This window comes from Hippichthys cyanospilos, chromosome 9 (genome assembly GCF_059441005.1).
Source record: "Hippichthys cyanospilos isolate Australia breed blue-spotted pipefish chromosome 9, RoL_Hcya_1.0, whole genome shotgun sequence".
Lineage (NCBI taxonomy): Eukaryota > Metazoa > Chordata > Actinopteri > Syngnathiformes > Syngnathidae > Hippichthys > Hippichthys cyanospilos.
The window spans coordinates 13,658,217-13,677,974 of record NC_142377.1 but is presented as its reverse complement, the minus strand read 5'-3'; the positions used below and the strand labels follow the sequence as shown (position 1 = coordinate 13,677,974).

At 38.3% G+C, this 19,758-nt stretch overlaps 3 protein-coding genes across 3 annotated transcripts; 2 read left to right on the top strand and 1 right to left on the bottom strand.

The window, feature by feature from the left end:
• The first annotated feature begins 187 nt into the window (after positions 1 to 187).
• On the top strand, positions 188 to 6,532 carry LOC148419001 (neuritin-like). The gene is made up of 3 exons (XM_088423966.1): positions 188 to 418; positions 2,296 to 2,449; positions 3,220 to 6,532. Exons 1-3 carry the CDS (start codon positions 367 to 369, stop codon positions 3,452 to 3,454), a joined length of 441 nt encoding a protein of 146 aa, XP_088280092.1. The 5' UTR covers positions 188 to 366; the 3' UTR covers positions 3,455 to 6,532.
• A 1,357-nt stretch (positions 6,533 to 7,889) lies between these two features.
• On the bottom strand, positions 7,890 to 11,978 carry sys1 (SYS1 golgi trafficking protein). Its single transcript, XM_088423965.1, has 4 exons — positions 11,855 to 11,978; positions 10,498 to 10,747; positions 9,815 to 9,882; positions 7,890 to 9,049 (listed from the first exon to the last, which is right to left on the bottom strand). Exons 2-4 carry the CDS (start codon positions 10,657 to 10,659, stop codon positions 8,809 to 8,811), a joined length of 471 nt encoding a protein of 156 aa, XP_088280091.1. The 5' UTR covers positions 10,660 to 10,747; positions 11,855 to 11,978; the 3' UTR covers positions 7,890 to 8,808.
• Positions 11,979 to 13,280: 1,302 nt separating this feature from the next.
• On the top strand, positions 13,281 to 19,689 carry LOC148418999 (peroxisomal succinyl-coenzyme A thioesterase-like). The gene is made up of 12 exons (XM_088422917.1): positions 13,281 to 13,414; positions 14,143 to 14,257; positions 14,626 to 14,832; positions 15,272 to 15,371; positions 16,741 to 16,931; positions 17,010 to 17,182; positions 17,705 to 17,821; positions 17,972 to 18,057; positions 18,187 to 18,280; positions 18,357 to 18,437; positions 18,515 to 18,650; positions 18,753 to 19,689. Exons 2-12 carry the CDS (start codon positions 14,155 to 14,157, stop codon positions 18,851 to 18,853), a joined length of 1,389 nt encoding a protein of 462 aa, XP_088279043.1. The 5' UTR covers positions 13,281 to 13,414; positions 14,143 to 14,154; the 3' UTR covers positions 18,854 to 19,689.
• Positions 19,690 to 19,758: the final 69 nt, after the last annotated feature.

Below are 19,758 nucleotides of genomic sequence, written 5' to 3'. Positions count from 1 at the left end.
ATTATTTACACATCCTCCATGAAGATAAAAGATTGGTACAGAATCAGAAATCACTGCTTAAATTTTGATGCATCAAGGTTGCAGGAGGGAGCCTCCTCCTGCATCCGGGAGGGAGGGTGGGAGAGAGGGGGCTGTCCGGCTCTGAGAGGGGGGCGATGAGGGAGACAACGTCATCTCGACCGGAGCAGGGAAGGGCTTTACGCACACACCCACCGAGTGTCTTTTTTTTCCCACCCGTGTTGTACTGAAACACGACTCGTATAATACATGGGCAGCTGATTTGCCAAGCGCCTTTCTTTTTCAAGTCCGCTTTCATGAGCGCCCTTTCTTCAAATCCGATGCACGATCGGAGTGAAATGGGATGACATGGGATTGTTCACGTCGACCAAGATCGGGGAGATCCTCGGCTTTGCCTTAGGTAAGACACGTCCGGCTACCTCCGTGCTGATGTTTCTTTTCTCTTTTTTTTTTTTTTTTTTTAACTCTCCCTGCGTGCAGCCATAATTGTGACATCATGTAGCCACACGCCTGATGGAGATGTTACACACGAGACATGTGGTCCATGAAGCTCACGCAGAGAATGGGCTAAAAAGGGCTGCGTTAGCAGTAGCCTGTAAGTTTTCCCAATATGAACATTAGCAGTTGCTTATTTTAGTTGGCCCATTTTTCAGAATTGTCATCTTGAGGGCAAGCAAAGTTCAAACGATGGAGCAGCCCAATTGGCTGATTGAATAAAAGAAACGCTTTAATGATTTATGTATGAGAGCTTTAGAAATATCATGCAGAGATATGGATCGCAATTAGGAAGGGATTATAAAGTCAGGCGACCTTTGTCATTGAAAGATGAATAAAACGTCTGAGGTGCCTTACTCAAACTACTGACTTCTCGTTAAGGGAATCAAACACATATTTTAGCAGTTACAATCCACAATCCACTACTCAGTCACGACTACTCGTCACCGTAAAAAGAATCAAACAGCACAAGACAATTCATTCATTAAACTACGGCCAAAATTAAACCTTTAAACTTTACATTTGCAAAGGGCCACTATATTGCGTTGAACTTTTTTCCCTTTTTTGGGTGGTAGTGTTGTAGTGTGTGTGTGTGTGTGTGTGTGGGGGGGGGGGGGGGGGGGGGGGGGGGGGTCGAGTAAATTTTAGTCACAAAGAAAAAAAGAGACTGAGACCGTGCAATGGAATCTTACCTTGCAGTGATCGGGGGCCGCTTGGCTAGTCCACGCATCCAACACATCATCGATCCAATTGTCCGTTCTCGTTTTAAAAGCAAAACTTGATGAGGACAACAACCCCAATACTTTCCATAAACGTCCTACAGAGGGTTAAACACGTTCCAAGGCGATCAACATGTGCTCAGCAATAAGTATTGGAAATACCGTTCTTCCCTTCCGCAAGTGATTTTACCACCTGGCTCGTGCCACACCCACGCCACGTGACATGTGCTGTCCCATTTAGCAAACGCAGCACCAGAAAAGAACTGTGCAATACTTGAGATTTAGGTATTGATTATTTCCAAGAAAATACTGTACTGGTGCCAGTATCATTGATTTCAATACCTATACTGTACTACATACTACTTTAGCGTAAAAGATACGATAGTGGTTTAAGCAACTCTCCTATTAAACAACATGTTTTTAAATTAACCATGCAATAATATGAATGAATTAAAAGCATGAATTAAAAAAAAAAGGAATATAGGGAGGCAGACATGAACATAGGAATCAAAGCAGGCCGACACAAAAAAAAAAACCCAAGGATGGAATTAGAAATATTAAAAAAATAAATAAACAGTGTTCTAAAGGTATCTCTATGATACCAACTTTACTATGGAGTCTATCGATACTGGGATTGATCTGCAGGGCCCTGCTTGAAAATACTTTTTAATGTGGTTTACATAAATGCACGTATCATGTATGCCACACGGCATGCACGTAGGAAGGCCTGACCTCAGATTTGAACTCACAAGGCATTCAGCTGTGAAACAGACATGAAATGTACAGTACAACTAGTATTCTGCTTGTGAGTCAACCTGCTTTCTAAAGTCATACTTATTTCTGTTTCTAGTTCTACGGCCATTATATCACATTTTCTTTTTAGCTTCACCGTGCCCTGACAATTAAGTCAGAGAAAAAACATCAGCGGGTTAGTTTTAGGTCCAAGTCAGATTTACCTGACTGCCAAGAGATTTCACCGTACTGCAAGATAGCTCTTTGCTTTATTACATCCTTTGATCATGTTCCTTGTGGTGAAAAATATCACCTGCATGTGTATTTTCAGTGCTCCTGTCCATCTCTGTGCTGGTTAAGTCATCAGATGTGAATTGTGAGAATGTTTACAAGGACTTCTCGGACTGTGTCCTGGAGCTGGGGGAGAGCATGGACAATTACCGGGAAAATGTGACCAGTGAGAGAGGAGTGGCGGCCGTCTGCAGGTGACATTAACTATATGTACATTTCTGAAATGAGGATGGATGAATTATGAATACGATTGCCGATCTAACGAGGTTGTACAAATACACAGCATCATACCGATGTGTTGATCTTAGCTGCATTGGAGGGGCTAATTATGCAATGAAGTCCATTTTGTACTAAAACCAATGTTATGAAGATTCCGTTTTTGTTTTCTTAATAACAAGCTTTCCAAACTGAATTATTAAGTTTGGAAAGGGAAAATCGTAACACTGCTCCTGCGTTGGATCTCATTAGATAGCGCAAATCGTCTGGAGAGTGTATACATTTCATTTCAGAGTAAGATTCATGACTGAGCAGACTAAAGCATATGCGGGGAAGTTCTGCATCACGTGACAAAAGCAAAGAGCACAGTCCATCATCCGCGAGGAAGAAGACGGATGAATGGTGCGGAGACACTGAGCCACTCATCTAAATAATTTATGACTCTGCCGCAGTGGTAATGAAATTCCGGGGACTGTTTTGTCATTGTTATTGCACACCACCACCTCGGCCTGCGTAGACACCGATTTGCACCCGAGCCTTCTGTTGAAGTATTTCCACTCGCAATAATCATCTGCGAGCGGTTGCCATGGTAGTCATAGCTCAATTTGACTTACTGCGAGCCGCCGTATCCATCGCGGCGATGGATTATTGGCAAGGAAATGAATCGGTGACAGCCGACCGGGATGAATTGTGGGTAATATGGCAGATGACTGGCAGCGCTGATCTGATGATGCTTTGTTTGCCGCAGCCACTGGGAAGCATTCCACACGTGTGCCCTGACGGCGTTGTCCGACTGCCAGCAGGAGGTCAGTTCCATCTGGGAGACTCTGAGGCAGGACTCCCGAAAGATGCGCTTCCAGGGCAGCTTGTTTGACCTGTGTAGCCCCAGCTCGTCTCCAAGCGTGGGTTCGCCTGTTGCGGCGCTGACCCTGCCGCTCACGGCCATGTTGCTCACCACCGGGCCCAGATGGTCCTTCATGTAAGGGTGGCCATTGAAACGGGGGTGCGAGGAGGTGGGAAGAGTCAGCGCTTAGGTACTTCCCAAGCACAACCTAAAGCCAAGGAATACAACAAAGTTTATTCTGACACCAGTATCTGTAGTTAGTCACACGATCTTGGAAATCAATCCATAATATTGTCAGAAAATATTGTGGTCCCACCAATTAGGTGCGTTTTAAAGCAATGCGTTGATGTGTTTGTTTTCAAGGCACCATGTTGTCCAGTTTAAGATCATTCGAAGAAAGGGTTGAATATTTAGCAGTAGCTTCCTCTTGTTCTTGTTTGCTCAATATGGCGCTCTTGCCAACAGCTAGCTTAGCTTTGCGCAAATGGTGGCTATTAGTGTCTGGCCGTGCATTTTGTACCTAAAACAGTGGGGGATTTACTCCACTTAATCCACCTTTTAAAATCACATCACAATTACACTAGCCATCGCTAGCTATACAAAAACACACACACAAGATACACACAACTTTTCCACGTAACATCAATCTGGAGCAGAAAAGAATTTTCCAAACAACATTCATAATAGGCATGTGGAATGATCAAAAATACCCCCCCCCCCCCCCCCCACACACACACACACACACAAACACCACACCCCCCCAAAAAAACAGAAGTGACCAACACTACATATGGACTCACCACAAGCAGGACAGCAAATGTGATAACAAATGGGGACTCCAGAAACAATGAAGCAATATGAAGAGACCAGAGAACTATTGTAATTCTAGAGTAAAATACTCTCTTTTTTTTTTTTTTTTAATTCCCAGAACATTCATTCAAAATCGATAGTGCATACTTTTCATTAGTGGTAGGGATCATTGACTGTCTCACGATTCAATTAGATTATAATTTTGGGGGCAACGATTAGACATAGGATGGTTTTCAATTCAAAATTGTTTTCCATTAAAAACGATTCGCTTGGATTCAATCAACAATTATTTCTGCTTTAATCTATCGATGTGCAAAGAAGCGTCATACTACTTTTGTCTGCTTTGCAAGACAGAATAACAAAAGGAGGCAAAGTTTTAATCTTTTTTTTTTATTTATTTTATATTGAGTTTTGGAACCAACATGTGGACCACAACTGCTACTTTTTGAAGCTAGCTATAAATTTCATAGCCTTTTTAGTATTAAAAGAAAGGTGAAAACATTTTTTTTTATATGAATCAATTTTGGGACATTTTGAATCGATACTGAATGGTGGTAAATTAGAATCCCGATTCTGATGTGAATCTATTTTTTGGGCACACTCCTACTATTCATATGAACCAGGAAGATTTAAAAGTCACATTATGTAGAGCTGAGCAGTTTTGGATTTTTGCTGAGGCTACAATTAGTGCACTTTTCTCATGATGACTTTCTAAAAAAAAAAAAAACAAAACTAATAAATACAAATTACTGTGCAGAAAATACATTCCTTTAATATTCTGAGCATGTGAAATAAATATTCAGAGAGAATTAATTCCCTGCAAACAACGTGGAAATACAGTACTTTGAAAATCTTGGCCCTTCTTTTTCAAGTACAGTTTAGTCATGACAATCAAGCTTTTTACAAAACGCTTTTTTGCAGCACATTTCCACTATTCTTTCTAAAATGCCAAAAAGTGTTTAATTTTGTGCATGTGTCTTTTTTGTCACTCTATATTTTGTTTTCATCGGCCAAGATAAATATGTAATAGCCAAAGCAATAGCAGCTGCTTTTGTAATCTTACAGTATTTTCTCACTACAAGTTTTATATAAATATTGTAGTATTTTCAATAAATTAGGTACAATATTTAAAGATAGGACTAAAACAATAAAATCTTATGAGGGAAGTCAACCCAAAAATGGTCTTTACAATAACACTTAATATGCAGCTTCAAAAGTTGAAACACTGTATTATGATCAATATTGTTGTTATGGAATATTGTATGAATGAATCAGTGAATTCTACCTGTTTTTAGCCATTTCAGGTGGCGGACATTTTGCCACTTTATGTAAACTGAATGTGACATAGCAGTTGCTCCGGGTTCAGTAATAACCAATCACAGCTTAGCCAGTGAATGTCACATGACCACACTCAGAAAACATGTGAGTAGTGATTGGTCGTTACCTAAGCCCTGAGGAGCAGTGATGTTGTTTTCAGTCGAAGGCAAGTGGCAAAATGGCTGCCCCAAACTGGTGGAATTTGCTGCTTAATTCCTACTCTGCACAATTAATATGATTATTTAATATTGTGTTTAATATAAAAATTCTGTGTTATATTGTGTTAAGTTTCTCTTCTGGAGTATGTTTATATAATTTCTGCATAAATTTGATTATATAGGGTGTCTCATGTTAATTTTTCGCCTCAACCTATACTATTTGACACGTGATCAATAAACTGCCACAGGCATTGTCTTAATTAGGACATTTGCATTTATAGATCCACTGACACCAACAAATAGTCTCATAAATATACTGTTAATGAGAAGCACTATTTATTTTTAATGTCAACATGCTCTCTTTACTAACAGTTGATATTCATGTATCTTTCCAATTATCTCATCCTATAAGTGCATGACCGTTTTGTGGCGGTGCTTCAGATCATTGGGGAATATGCTGATTTCACCTCCAGCAAATGTTTACTAGTCAGTGCTTGAAAAAATAAGACAAACTCCAAAGCGCATCGGCACTCTCACATCCATCACCCACCCAGCACCCTCCCTTCTCCTCCACTCGCCTATCGGCATGAACCTTCTGGTTGTTTCTATTTACAGTATTAGGGTGCGCAGGTGCTAGCATGATGTCATCCATTGTGTGTATGCAGTAGTGAGAAATCCAATTGTCCTAAAGCATGAGCAATATATAAGGTCACCGTTTAAGAGAGGACTCATCCCTCCATGTGTACTCCAAGAGAGCATGACCATTTATCATAAAAATGATTTCATTTAGGGTAAACCTCTGAATGTAAGTTCAATATCTATGTTTTTGTTTGCTACTAGAAAAGCACACTATTATGAGACTGTATAGGATACAAGCAATATAATGGCGTAAAAGTCACGTGTTTGTAATAAAGCACCGGCACTAAAACATACAGCTTGCGTCCTGTGATGTCTTCAGAGGAATGATGATGGAAAGCTAAAGTGATGGAATAATGGCAAATGAAATCAATGAGTAGGAAATGGGTCAAATAGAGTGGAGACTCTTCTCCATGACTCATTTACAAGAGTTTCTGTTTTCCCTCCAGCAAAGTGTTGGTAATGAGGAGCATAACAAGCAGGTTTCCATCCATCCGTGCGCTCCCATCTGCTCCTTTCCACCTGGACACTGGACAAGTGTCGAGGGAGAAAATGACGGAACGTGGCCTAAGGTGGAATCTCTTCACAGGGCAAGCTTGCATTTGGCCATTTGTTTGAAGACCGTAGAAGGATTATGGCTTCGGAAGCACCAATTATCTTTCACAGTTTCCTGACTAGGACGAACTCTCCTTTAGACGCTGTAAATTGGTAGTTTTATTTAATAAAAAAAAAAAAAAAACACTTTTAAAATCTCAATAATAGGTCCATTTCTCAGCTTCTTTGTATTCAAATGACACATAAATCAAGACATTCAAAATTCAATTTGCTGACAGTGAATGAGTCAAATCATTACCTTGTTTACTTGTCCGCTAATGATGGGCTGGATGTGAACAATTTAAAAAACATATGACCCATAACAAATGAAAAGTACTATTGTAGCAAATTTTGAGGAATAAAAATACTTTACAAGAATATTAAGTTGGGAGTGAGGTAATAATGCTGCAGTTGAAGATTTCTTGAGTCCTTTTTTCCCCCCCAGTTACTGTCTCTCTCAAGTAACTGTATGCAAGATGTGTGCAAGAAATTGAAACTCTGTTAAAGGAGAAGACAGCTCAAACGTTTCTTAACAAATAAATATTTTATACAGCGCCATGAGTCTATTTTGTTTATTTAAAATGAATGAAGCAGCAAATTTGACTCAGGAGACGGCCATTTTGTCACTGGCTGTCACCTGAAAAGGACAAAACAGCTGCACAGAGCTCAGGAAACCAATCATGGTTCAGCTTGAAAATGTCACATGACCTAAATATGAAAGAAAAAAAAGTGATCCATGATGGGTTCTTACCTGAGCAACTGTGATGTCATTTTCAGGCTAGTGACAAAAGGCCACCCACTGAGGATAAAAACGTGGATTTTGTTGCTTAATTCATATTCCACAAATGCAGTATGCATCAGAATGGCACATTTAGAATCGTGGGGGGTGCATGGAACATATTGAAAAGAAAACTTGAGTCGACTTCCTCTTTAAATACAGCATTTGTTAAAAGCACGTGCAGTTGAAAGACTGAGTCCATTTGAAAAATATTATCTTTGCGAATAAATCTCCAAAGGCTGCGCATCTTATGCTTCTGCTCAAATGACACATAGTCTCTCTTGTCATAGACTTACATCTTTATTATTGAATTACATCTTTAAACTTAAAAAAAATGTTAATGCTGTGCTGTTAAGAACTACTGTGTTAAACTAGTGTAGAGGAACTTTGAGGTTTTATTTAAAACCCTATAACTAAGGATGCTATAACTGGTTCCTGAACTGTTTGCGTCTCATGAAAAGATTTTTCCTGACGCTGCAGCTCCTCAAAGAGTGACAGCGTTTTCTGGAACAAAGACATTGTGTTGTCAGGACACAGCCGGTAGCTGACAAAGCTCTCCCAAAGAGACCTTCATGTTGCCGTAATATATTATGACAAGTGAAGAGGGAAGCAAATGCTTGTTGTGTAAAATGCTAAGTATATTTGGTAAAAAATTATTTTTTCAAGCTTTTTGACCTTGACCACAAGGGAGTATACCCACATCTGAAAGCGAAAACCTTTCCTCATGTTTTTTTTCAATCATAGACTATTTTTTTTATTAAAGAAAAACTCAGTTTGTACGATTAGCTGCTTACCTGTTAGCTAACATTTTTTTAATTTACAGAAAAAAAAATGTAATGTTTGCGCCACTGTTTGCAGTCACACAACGCTTTTTCCTCTTGAGAACAAATACAGTTCACAAAAAAATAAAACAACACACACACACAAAAAACATGAAATAAAACGTAGCAGTTGACATCAAATTCAAGGAGATGCAGCCAAACATTCTCTGTGAGTCCAAGTGTCTTAATGGCTGCAGATAAAACTGTCCATAACTGAAAGAAGATTCAATAATAAATAGGCCAACTAATGTAGAGCAGATTCACAAAGACCAGTCCGATACATGTGCCAGGTTTGCTTTGCGGAAGATTATCCTCCTGGGAAGCGTCCTTTCAAGATGTCTCAAAGTGTTCATTTTCAGCAGGGTGCCAAGAAAACACTTCAAAGGTTAGATTTGGGTCCAGAATTGACCGGAATGGCCCTGAGCTCAGTCCGCATGCACAAGTACTCGCCAATGACCGCCATCAATGCCATACAGGCTAAATTGACTAGCCACCAGGACAGTGTGGAGGGGAAGTGAGAATTATAGATCCAGCAGCTGATCAAATGGAAGAAGTGCACAGTGACGGTGAAATCCAGGCACTGCTTCCCTCGGCGGATGAATAACCACAAGCCCAGAGCACTGCAGCAATGATACGGTCATTATTAATTCACGTCAGACACGCACAAACACAGGAAGTTTCACAGGTATTGCAACCACGATTCTCATCGTTCTCGCTCAGAACCCACGATGGATTTCCAATAAAACATTGTTTTAACATAAACTTTCCAACTTTTTGTTGAAGGTATTTAGGTCCGTATCAAGTGAATGGTATAGAAATTACAATGATTTATATCAGCGCCTATCGTTTTTAAAGGGCCAAAAGTGATGGGCAAATTAAAATCCCGTGTTTTATTTAAGTCTTGGTGGGAAATATTTTGCAGTCAATTGCAGTCTGAAGTAGGACTGAAATGATTCGTACAGTAATCCAAATATCTCGCTCTGTTAAAAAAATAAATGCTCAAGGCATTTTTTCTTGCCCCAGATACCTGCTTATTAGTGTACACGACACATCATCAACATGAACTCTACTCCTCAGTCCTTGGATTTAACTATTGAGATCACGCACACTAAATCAACATACCCTTTTGTACATTCGGTTTTACATTATTTTTAGATAAACGTTTTGATTTTACTTGCATTTATTTGCACTTTTTTTTATTTTGATGTATGCGCTGTACGGGAGGGAGCTCTCACAAATCATAAACATCTTTTACTTCACTTTCATTATTGAAGCTAGTTGTTTTACATAAATTTCTGTATAAAATCATTTGAAAATATGTATGATGATCTGAATATTTTTAGGTTAACTATACATGTGTGAGTGTAGTTTTCATAAAGCCTCACCAGGTAAGAGAGTTCAAAACGAACGCCATCATTGACAGCCTGCCCAGCAATGATGCAAAACCAAGGATCTGACAAAAAATAAAAAATAGTGTCACCAAGTACAGTATACAAATAATAAAAAAAATATATATATTAATACATCAATAGATCTAGAACTTGAGATATTGACATATCTCCTAATTCTACATTTAATTCCCTGTAAACTACATATAATACATGGTAGGTAGCTCTATTCAAGACCTTATGGCAGTTGTTTTAATAAAAAAAATCAAAAACGGACATTATTGATGAAAATTCCCCTTTTTGTAATTATCTCAAAACTAATATCACTGATCACCTGGTTTTGTCAAAACATACTGTTTATCTGTATATTTATATAGAACACTACATATCTATCTATCTATCTATCTTATATATATATATATATATATATTATATATATATATATATAGAACACTACATATCTATCTATCTATATATATATATATATATATATATATATATATATTATATATATATATATATAGAACACTACATATCTATCTATCTATCTATATATATATATATATATATATATATATATATATATATATATATATATATATATATATATATATATATATATATATACACACACACACACACACACACAATATTAACAAGTTGAAATGAAGGCCACTCACTTCATAGCTGAAGATCTGGTCCAATGAGCCATGTGTCGGAAGCAGACTGTCCACTCCTACCAACCACAAGCCAAGAAAGCTGTAGTAGATGCACTGCATCAAGACGATTTGAAACACAATGAGAACGGGGTCCCAGATGTAGCTTCGGAAGTGGCTACCCATTGTGAACCAAACGTGCCAATCCAAAGGAAGCTTTCAGCTGGCCCGGCTGTTAGCAAACATGCCATCCACGGTGCTTCAATTGCAATATCTGAAGAAGGGGGAAACAAATTATACAGACCTCATACTTTACATTTACAACCCAATTGTAACGTTTAACAAAAATAAGACATGTTATTTGTCCTAGAGGCACTGAAAAACTGAGATAAGCTGGTTTTCAGAGGGAAATAAGTGATCCATTAAACAGCCTTGACAGACCTTGCTCACCTTTGAATGATCATAAATCGGACCTGTGATTAAAAGGTACCCTGTAAAACCTCAACTTGACCTTTTAGGCTAAAGATCCTAACGCCAAGCCTATTCACTGGTGTGTTCATTTCGTCTCATGAAAATAGCGATGTTCAATGCATCCCACCCAAACACGAGACATCAGTTGTGTAGCTCGAATGAGTCAAAAGACCTTAATGTCGATTACAGTGGACAGAAACAAAGAGGCTGGGTCTCAGAAGAATATAACATTTTTAAAGAAGTGACAAAAGAGTGACAGCTAGAAGTGCGTTGCATCATTGTGACGTATTTTTTTTTTTTTTTTTAGACAAATCTACCACTCCCGATTACGTTTATAGTATTACTCACGAAAAACAGACAATGTACTCACCTCTGTCAAAATATTAACACATTTTAGAATGAAATACAAGAACAAACTGAAAGATAGTAAGAAATGGTTATACAAAGATCGGGACGTTATCTAGTCTTGGTTCTTGTCAAGTGTACTTGATATAAAAGCGACGAGCAAATTATCCTATTTTATGGTCTTTGGTGGCATCCTCGTTCTTTTACAAACAGTTTATTGCTTGAAATGTCGTTTTGTATAAACTACAGACGGACGGCCAAACATTCGAAATAAAACGACGAAAGGGGCAAAAACCGAAGTAAGCCAGATGGTCATTGCAACGCCTTCAACAACCAACCAACCAACACTATGTAAACGCACACAAACCAAAAGACAATATTTTACAATACACTAATACAAAACGACTGTGTGACTTTCAGTGCAAACCTAATTGTGCACATTCGTTACACCCTAGTTTAGCTGCACAACAATACGGACTATTGTACAAGTTAAGAGTGGCTATTCTATATAATAACAAAATAAAACTTATACTTAAAAAGTGAAGAAGGAAAAATAGGAACAAACCTGGTTAATGACGCTAGAATGGAAGACAAACAAAATTAATCCACGGATTTTTTTTTACACCGATCGATAAAACCCAGGCCTGCGTTCCAACCAGGCAAATCCAAAACACAAAAGTGAAGTCACCACGCTGAACCGGAAACGTTCTTGAACCGGAAAAAAAACTTTGCAGCTATATAATACATTTCAAAATAAAACGTTTACGCCGTATGATTTTTTTTTTTTGTTGTTTATTGGGATTCACGGTTTTATTTGACTTATATAGTGGTGTCGCTTAAGTGTAAACTACCTTTTTTCATGCGGTATATCAAACTACAACGCATTATTTTTTTGTTGTTGATCTACGACGGTGACAAGCAGCGCGATTAAATGATCTTCCACTTGGTAGCAGAATGGCATCGTCATCCGGCAGGCTGCTGAAGCAAGTGGTAAAGCCATCTTACGTTGCCATCGTTACTGATGACTTTTCCCCCCCCGCTGAAAACATTGTTATTATAACATGATTTACTCTGGAAATCCACGTATACAGTAACTGCAACCTACTTTGATCAAATATTGGTTAGAATATACCTAGGCAAAATATTAAGAAGCAAAGGAAAAGAAAAAACAGTTGTAATTCCCTTTTTCATTCAACATTTTTATCTGTTTTAACGTATTTTTTCAACCGTCACAACAGTAAAATTTTGGTGGGAAATGCAGGTCCGGAAAATAATAAATAAACAAATAAATAAATGCCCCCCAAGCATCCCCCTAAAATTAAACCTCCATCACCCTACTGTACAATAAAAATAACCAAACCTCTTAAAAAATACCACATATTCTGTACAGCTAGGGTTTAATCAAAAGGCAAAAGATAATGTTTCATCATCCAATCATCCAATCTAAAATGATGAGCTTAAAAGTAAAAACAAACAAACAAACAAACCAAAAAAAAACAAATCCTCTAGACATTAAACTTCAATAAGCAGCCACGTCCATTAGGCAGCATACTCACAAAACAGCATGTAAGTTCAATGTATGAAGTAGACTGCAATTAGCAATCACGTCCACTAAATAGCATTATTGTGTTTTTAAACAGTTTTTAACATCTGCAGTCTGTCCTTTCAGTCATCCGTGTTAACCACTTGAAAAAAGAACATCTTAAGTGACGGTTAAAGACTTTTGAAAATTTGTAAATTTGAAAAAAATAACTGAGTGAGGTGACAATTATAATGACGTACCTATTGACGTCTATTTTTCCATAATATGTTTTCGTCATATGACAGTCGGTCATTACAGAGGAACTGTTTTTTTTGTTTGTTTTTTTTGTTTGTTTTTTACAAATGTGCCTGCTCCTTCTTAAAAGGGTGTGTGACACTTACATTAATGTGAAAAACGAGCCGATACCGGTTTCCCCACTATAAAAAATACAAACCTCTGACAGGTTAAAGCAGGTTCTGCATAGCTCTCTGACTTACTGACAAGTGTGATCTCATAAGAATAACTATCAGGAGTTTAGCTGCATTTTGCTGATAATCCTATCCAAACATCTGGACCAAAGCAACACTGGTGAATAGTGTCAAGGTAAGACTCTCTGTATTATCCTGTACATTTGCAGTAGGTTTTTGTTATGCACACAACTTACATATTCTCGTTTAATTCTTATCTGTACTGCTTACAGCATGACTGTGTTGCCTGTATAATCATTGAAAGGCAGCACGTAGGGGTGAGGTGGGAGAAATTAGGTAAAGCAAACCATTTTACAGGGGGGTGGTTACTGTAGTTTTGTTATAAACCAAATACCCTATATTAACACACCTCTCTATCTTACTTAAAAAGGACGGACTTAAAAAAAAAAACATAAGAATCTCTTAAATTTTAGGCATGTTGAGATTCAATCTAGGGGTGCTTTAGCACTTCCCACAATGGACTAAAAGCAACCATGAATTCCACTATAACAGAATCTGTATTGTTAATAGGATATCAGATGATCAGTATTGTGAAATACGTTTTTGTATATATTGCACAACTATAACAGCAAAATTAACTCAGAATGTGTAAATGCATGGATGGAAGTGAATTTAAAAGGGTTGGATTCCAATCTTACCTCTTCCTCAAGTATTATCTTTTTTTTTGTTTCACTGACAACACAGGGGAGTAAGGGGTCAAGGTTCATTTCAAGCTATGGAGCACATTAACTCTTCACAGTCATTTTGAGGTTAACGCAGTTAGCCTGTCTGTAATCCTTGCTGAAAGCTGTTCAAACACATCACAGGATTGTTTCTTTTTTTTCCACTTTTGTCCATTTCCAGGAAAGACTGATCATGATTGGGGCTCACGGGCGAGTGGCAGCATACCGGCATCTCGTTGGAAAGCATCTGAGTCCACTTGTTGGCAGGAAATCTTGCTGGTTGCATAGTGCTGGAGGTAAGAAAAATACAGACAGGGTACTGCACAAATGTTAGTTTTGTGTCATCCACATAATCTTGACACAAACTTTTCATATTCCTGATTGCTAAGGACACAGAACAAGCCTCGGGTTTAAGATAAGTTTGATTTGAGGTTGTTCTGGATTTCTTTGTTTAGACAACTTCAACAGCAGCTGTTGTGCCGCTGAGTGGACTGTTTAATATCCATTCTTACTGCATAGATCTCCATGATGGTCAGATTGCTCAGCCACATTTGCCAAAGCCATATTTGATTTGATAAGCCCGCTGACTTCCAAGGCCACTATTTTCATGCACCTGGCCCATTTTGTACTCAATAACTGAACATTACACATTTGTCTCCACCAGCCATGCATTTGGGGACCAGTACCAGTCCAGCTCCTGTACTGATAGCCGCTCCAGCCCGAGGCCTGGTGGATGATCCAATCAGTGTAAAGGCAGGTTTTATGCCACCGCACCATCCGGTTACATTGTGCGCACAAATGCGCAGTGAGGATGGTGACCTGTGGGAATCTTTTGGCCACTACAATACGAGTGCAGATGGCACTATCGACCGTGAGTCACGTTGAACACATACTGTTAATTAGAAGCTACATCTCCATGAGAGCTAGCCTATTTGTGTCCACGTTGTCTCAGCAAGACAGGAATGTTAACTACATCCCACCCAAACACAAGAGATATTATTATAAATGTCCTCTACTGAGCACACTAGGGCTTTGTAGGATAACTGAAAAGGAGTTGAAAAGGAGCAAAAATGAGATGGAAACGAGTCAAAAGATATACACAAATGAATAGGCTGGATCTCAGGAGGATATTTCATGCATTTGAAATGTCTTGTAAACTGAAACATGCATATCTCATTCACTGTTAGCCAACTTAAAAAGGATTTTTGACGTCGCTAGCCGTCAACGGCATTGAATGAGTTGTTCACAGGATTGGCCTGGCTTTTTAAATGGATCGCAAGTTCTTACCTTTCCTCTTGTGGTTTCGACAGTGGCTCGGGATCATTCCGTGGGTGGTTCATATTTGGGACGTGAGCCAATGGGTCTCTTCTGGGCCCTGAAGCCGGCTCCTGGGGAAAGGGAAGATTTAAGGCAGGTGGACAAAAACTCATCTCATTCCTTTTCTGCTCATGATTGAAGACAACACAGGCACATTACAGTTCCATTTTCTAGAAGTTGGAATCATATAAAGTAGTGCCCTTAAGCTTTTGCAGAGTGCTGTATGAACTGGCTCCAGCCTTAATTTTGTTTAGTATATTTTTATGACAAGTAAATAGTTCTACTTAAAGGTGTGACGTCTCATTTATTAATGAATAACTAATCAATTAAATTAATTAAATCATTATTTTTGACAATAGATTAATTGTTTCAAGATCTAACAATTTTAGCCCCTTCATAGTAAATATTCAGATTTATTCAGTTGAAAGCAGTGAAAGCAGACTGATTAGCGTTGTCAAATCAGATTAAGATATATACAAGCATTGTTTTACTTTGAAAAACTAGCAATATTTTAGCTATTTTCTTTGACATGTTACAGACCAAACTAATAATGGAACAATTAAAAAAAAATAGCAACTTGCTTTTGTCTCCATTCTCATCTTGAGAAAATGTCCTGCTTTTGAAAAAAGGCACGCAAAAGAAATCATTGTTTATTTTTAAAGTTGATTCATCAATTTAATGACAAAATAATTGACTGATTGTTTGATTCATCAATTTAATGACAAAATAATTGACATATTAATTGGTTATTGAAGTAGTCAATAATAGCTGATTTGGTTGTATCCATTTTAGTGCTTTTTTTTTCTTTTGATATAGTTTTGTTATTGTGGCAGATCAAAAGAATGATATGCGCCAACATAAAAGTAGTTTATTTTCTTAAACAGATGCATTGCCTTCTGTTGTATTTGAGGCGAGTTGCAAGTGCTGGCAAACCGATGCTGTTTGCTTTTGTCGATTAGCAAATAATTAGAACGTTAAAATAAAACATTGTCTATCCAGTCAGTCGCAGACTTGATCAAATGTGGGCTGTTCTTGAGTTTAGTTTGGCAAATAGCTTTGCTCTGGCTTGCTACATTAGCATCTTTGTTGCTATCGTTAGCTGTGGCTGCAATCGCAGCTGGGTGCTTTTCATTTATGTGCTAAGCTAAACTTGAGCTACTTCTGTGGGAAGCAAACTTCCATAACAGGAACCTGTCAGGTTATGTATGTCAAAAAAATGATAGTTAATCAGTGTCCACTTCCTGGTGTGATTGACCTTTGTGTTCAACACCCAACAACTTAAGCACAACAAGCCTGATGCATGCAAACAGCTCGAATCAACATACAGAAAACAAAGTTAGAGATTAAAAATAGAAAAAAAAAGGGATTTAAAAAAATTATCAAGTCACATCAAGTCACACAGGTAATATTTATTAAGAATTTGTTATGAATGTGTAGAAAATGACTCGTATCTTTTGTAAAGGTTGCGGAAGAAGAATGTCGAGATTCCACTCATTGTGAACATTTCCTTGCTGGAGGGTCACGTTTCTCCCAGAGAGCGAAAAAGCGCTGAGGTGGCCGTTGCAACCACCGAGCGCTGGTACATGGCACCGGGCGTTCAAAGAATAGACATTCGTCAAAATGGAGTGGTGGGAACGTTATTCTTACCACCAGGTGAGCACAAATGTGATCACAAAATTGACTCGCTTCAAAGTGTTTTCTCTGATTTTGGTACTCGCATATTCTCGACAGGCCCAGGCAGGTTTCCAGTCGTGTTGGACTTGTGGGGTATGGGTGGAGGACTAGTGGAGTACCGCTCAGCCTTGACTGCTTCCAGGGGCTTTGCGAGCTTCTCCATCGCCTTCATGGAACACAAAGATTTGACAGTCCAACTGGATATTAACACTTCCGATGCATATATGAAGGCAAGATGTCTCAATTTGTTTTTGACAAAAAGGAAAGAAATTAAGGCTCACCAGTTTTCTATGCGTGCCAATATTATTGTATATCCATAATTCCTTCTTCATTTGGGTCACACTTTAGCAACATATTCAAAACTTGTTTGAAATCTCAAGTGACAAAGGACAAATGGTGACCAGTACATCTGTAATAAAACTGTATGACTACTAGACATTTTTTAAGGATTATATGAAGAAAAAAATTGGATGCTACCTTTTTAAGGTAACAATAATCGTTCTCTCTGTCAATATGTATATTGCTGGCATGGATAAATGAGTAAAGATGGATTAGTTGTCGTAAATGGAATCCGTTTTTGGGCAGTAAAGTGAAATTCTGTGATCTCTTGCAACAGATAATATGTTCACGCTTCATGGCACAGTGGTTTGAAATCATATGATGATGTTAATCAAATAAGAAAAATAATGCCACAGACGAACAGAACCCAATCAATTAATTGTCTAATTTTTTTTTTTCTCCCCGTTATACAGAAAGCAGTCGATTTGCTTCGGAACCATCCTCAGATCTGTAGTGATCGAATTGGTATCATTGGCCTCTCCTATGGCGTCTACTTAGCCCTCCGGATGGCCACGCGCTCTGATGTAAATGTATGTAACAAAGTTATGCAGAGAATAGTACGGTATATTTTAAAGTACTATTATTAGTATTTACATAATAGTTCTCACACCCTGTGTAGTAGCATGTTTCATCTGACAGACGGAGTTTGTCTAATATTCTGAAACCTCACTATTCTCTAGCCATCCTGTGTAGTTTGCATAAATGGTCCAACAGGAAGCAACTTTGACCTCACACACACCTTTTGCAAACCCAAAGCATCTGAAGGGTATTTGAAACTCATACGTTTACCCTTTATGTTGTTGAATATCATCTGCATTTTCATATTCTGAAATGACTAAATATGACTAAACATTTCCAAACAATATAATGTTTTCTTTTAAATCATTATTTACAGCGACCAGAGATTCTGGCCACGGGATGAGGCCGGCCATCTCAGTTTTAAGGACGTGTTTTCACCCAAAAACTTCTGCCCTGGGACCCAAGTAAAGGTGATGTGAAGACCCCCTTGGTGAGTATGAATTAATAGGCGGGGTAAAACGCTTGAAATGTCTCTCGTCCTTGCAGTTGGAGAACCTAGCCTGCCCGCTGATGTACATTTTGGGTAAAGATGACCAAAATTTTCCAACTACTGAGAATTCAAACCTGGTACATTGATATGAGTTTACCGCTTCTTGGTAGATCTGGCCCTACATTTACGTTTAATGCAGTAATGTACTTTTTAGATTGCGGATGTCCTGAAAACAGCTGGTAAATCCCACCTGTATACCTGTTTGTCATATCCTGGCACTGGCCACCTGATAGAACCACCTTACACACCACATGCAAGATCGTCTGTATGGAGGGTCAAACCAGAAAAAAGTGAGATCTCCAAAATTACTACAGTATTCAGTTTTTTTTTTTTTTTTAATTCTTGTTGTCAAGTAAAAACAACTTGAGTAATGTCCTGTGTTTCTCCTGCAGTAGTCGCTCTGTGGGGAGGTCACACTGCACCTCACGCTGTTGCGCAAGAAGATGCCTGGAGGAACATCTTGAAATTTTGGGACAAAAATTTGAGACTGTGAATTTGATTTTCATCTCATGTTATGGAAAGTTGGGCTTGCCGTGAGCTAACAGAATCACCACAAGGAGGAGATGTTCAGTCATTAGACCAAATGACTCAAGGCATAGTGTACAAGTAGAAAAAACAATTACCGCGTCAAGTAAAACTTCATTATTTCATGATGTAACTGCTATATATAGTTTGCATATATTTATGAGATAGCCTTTAAAGTATTTTTCGCATTTAGATTAATCAAATGTTGATTTATTAGTAAGGTACTGTAGATTGTTTAAACCTCAACACTGTAATTTATTACACACATACTGTATATCATAATGTACTGGACTGCAGTTCTACACCACCGAATACTCCAACCACAATTATAAACACGTCAATGAAAATGAACATTATTTCTTTCCAAGCTGAATATTTGCATCATCGTATTGACCATTATATTTGTGCTAATCACAATGTTGCAATTTGTCAGGATATATCTCTTCGGAGTGTATTCTTAGAGTGTGAGCACCCAGTTTGTCCCATCAACAATGGCAAGTTGTAACAGGGTGTGGCGAGGCAAGTATTTCTCACTTCTGCCTTTCTGGCAAAGGTCCAATTTGTTATGTCAAACTTGCTCTCCAGGAAAGCTCATCAAAAGCCCTGGCAACAAAGTACAAATTTCCATAGCCAAATAATGCAAACCCAGAGCCAATCCTGACATTGTTTTTCCCCGAATGTTTAAACTCTAAAAGTGGTTTGTGTAGCACAGTTTCTGATACAGGGCTGCCAAATCGCGTTCACACGATATTGCGCGAAAATGAAGTTCAAACTGTCAATTCGGGGGACGAAAAAAAACAACAGAATAAAGATGACTCACGACCTTTCTTTATTCAATTGATGCTCTTTTTTTTCTTGATTGATATTTTTTTC

Coding starts and splice junctions, on each gene's coding strand:
- LOC148418999 (XM_088422917.1), top strand. CDS start 14,155: ATGATTGGGGCTCACGGGCGAGTGGCAGCATACCGGCATCTCGTTGGA. Junction 14,833..15,271: donor TGCAGATGGCACTATCGACC/GTGAGTCACGTT, acceptor TGGTTTCGACAG/TGGCTCGGGATCATTCCGTG. Junction 17,183..17,704: donor CTTCCGATGCATATATGAAG/GCAAGATGTCTC, acceptor CCCGTTATACAG/AAAGCAGTCGATTTGCTTCG.
- sys1 (XM_088423965.1), bottom strand. CDS start 10,659: ATGGGTAGCCACTTCCGAAGCTACATCTGGGACCCCGTTCTCATTGTG. Junction 9,883..10,497: donor ACCAGATCTTCAGCTATGAA/GTGAGTGGCCTT, acceptor ATTTTTTGTCAG/ATCCTTGGTTTTGCATCATT. Junction 9,050..9,814: donor GTTTTGAACTCTCTTACCTG/GTGAGGCTTTAT, acceptor TCATTGCTGCAG/TGCTCTGGGCTTGTGGTTAT.
- LOC148419001 (XM_088423966.1), top strand. CDS start 367: ATGGGATTGTTCACGTCGACCAAGATCGGGGAGATCCTCGGCTTTGCC. Junction 419..2,295: donor GATCCTCGGCTTTGCCTTAG/GTAAGACACGTC, acceptor GTGTATTTTCAG/TGCTCCTGTCCATCTCTGTG. Junction 2,450..3,219: donor GGAGTGGCGGCCGTCTGCAG/GTGACATTAACT, acceptor TGTTTGCCGCAG/CCACTGGGAAGCATTCCACA.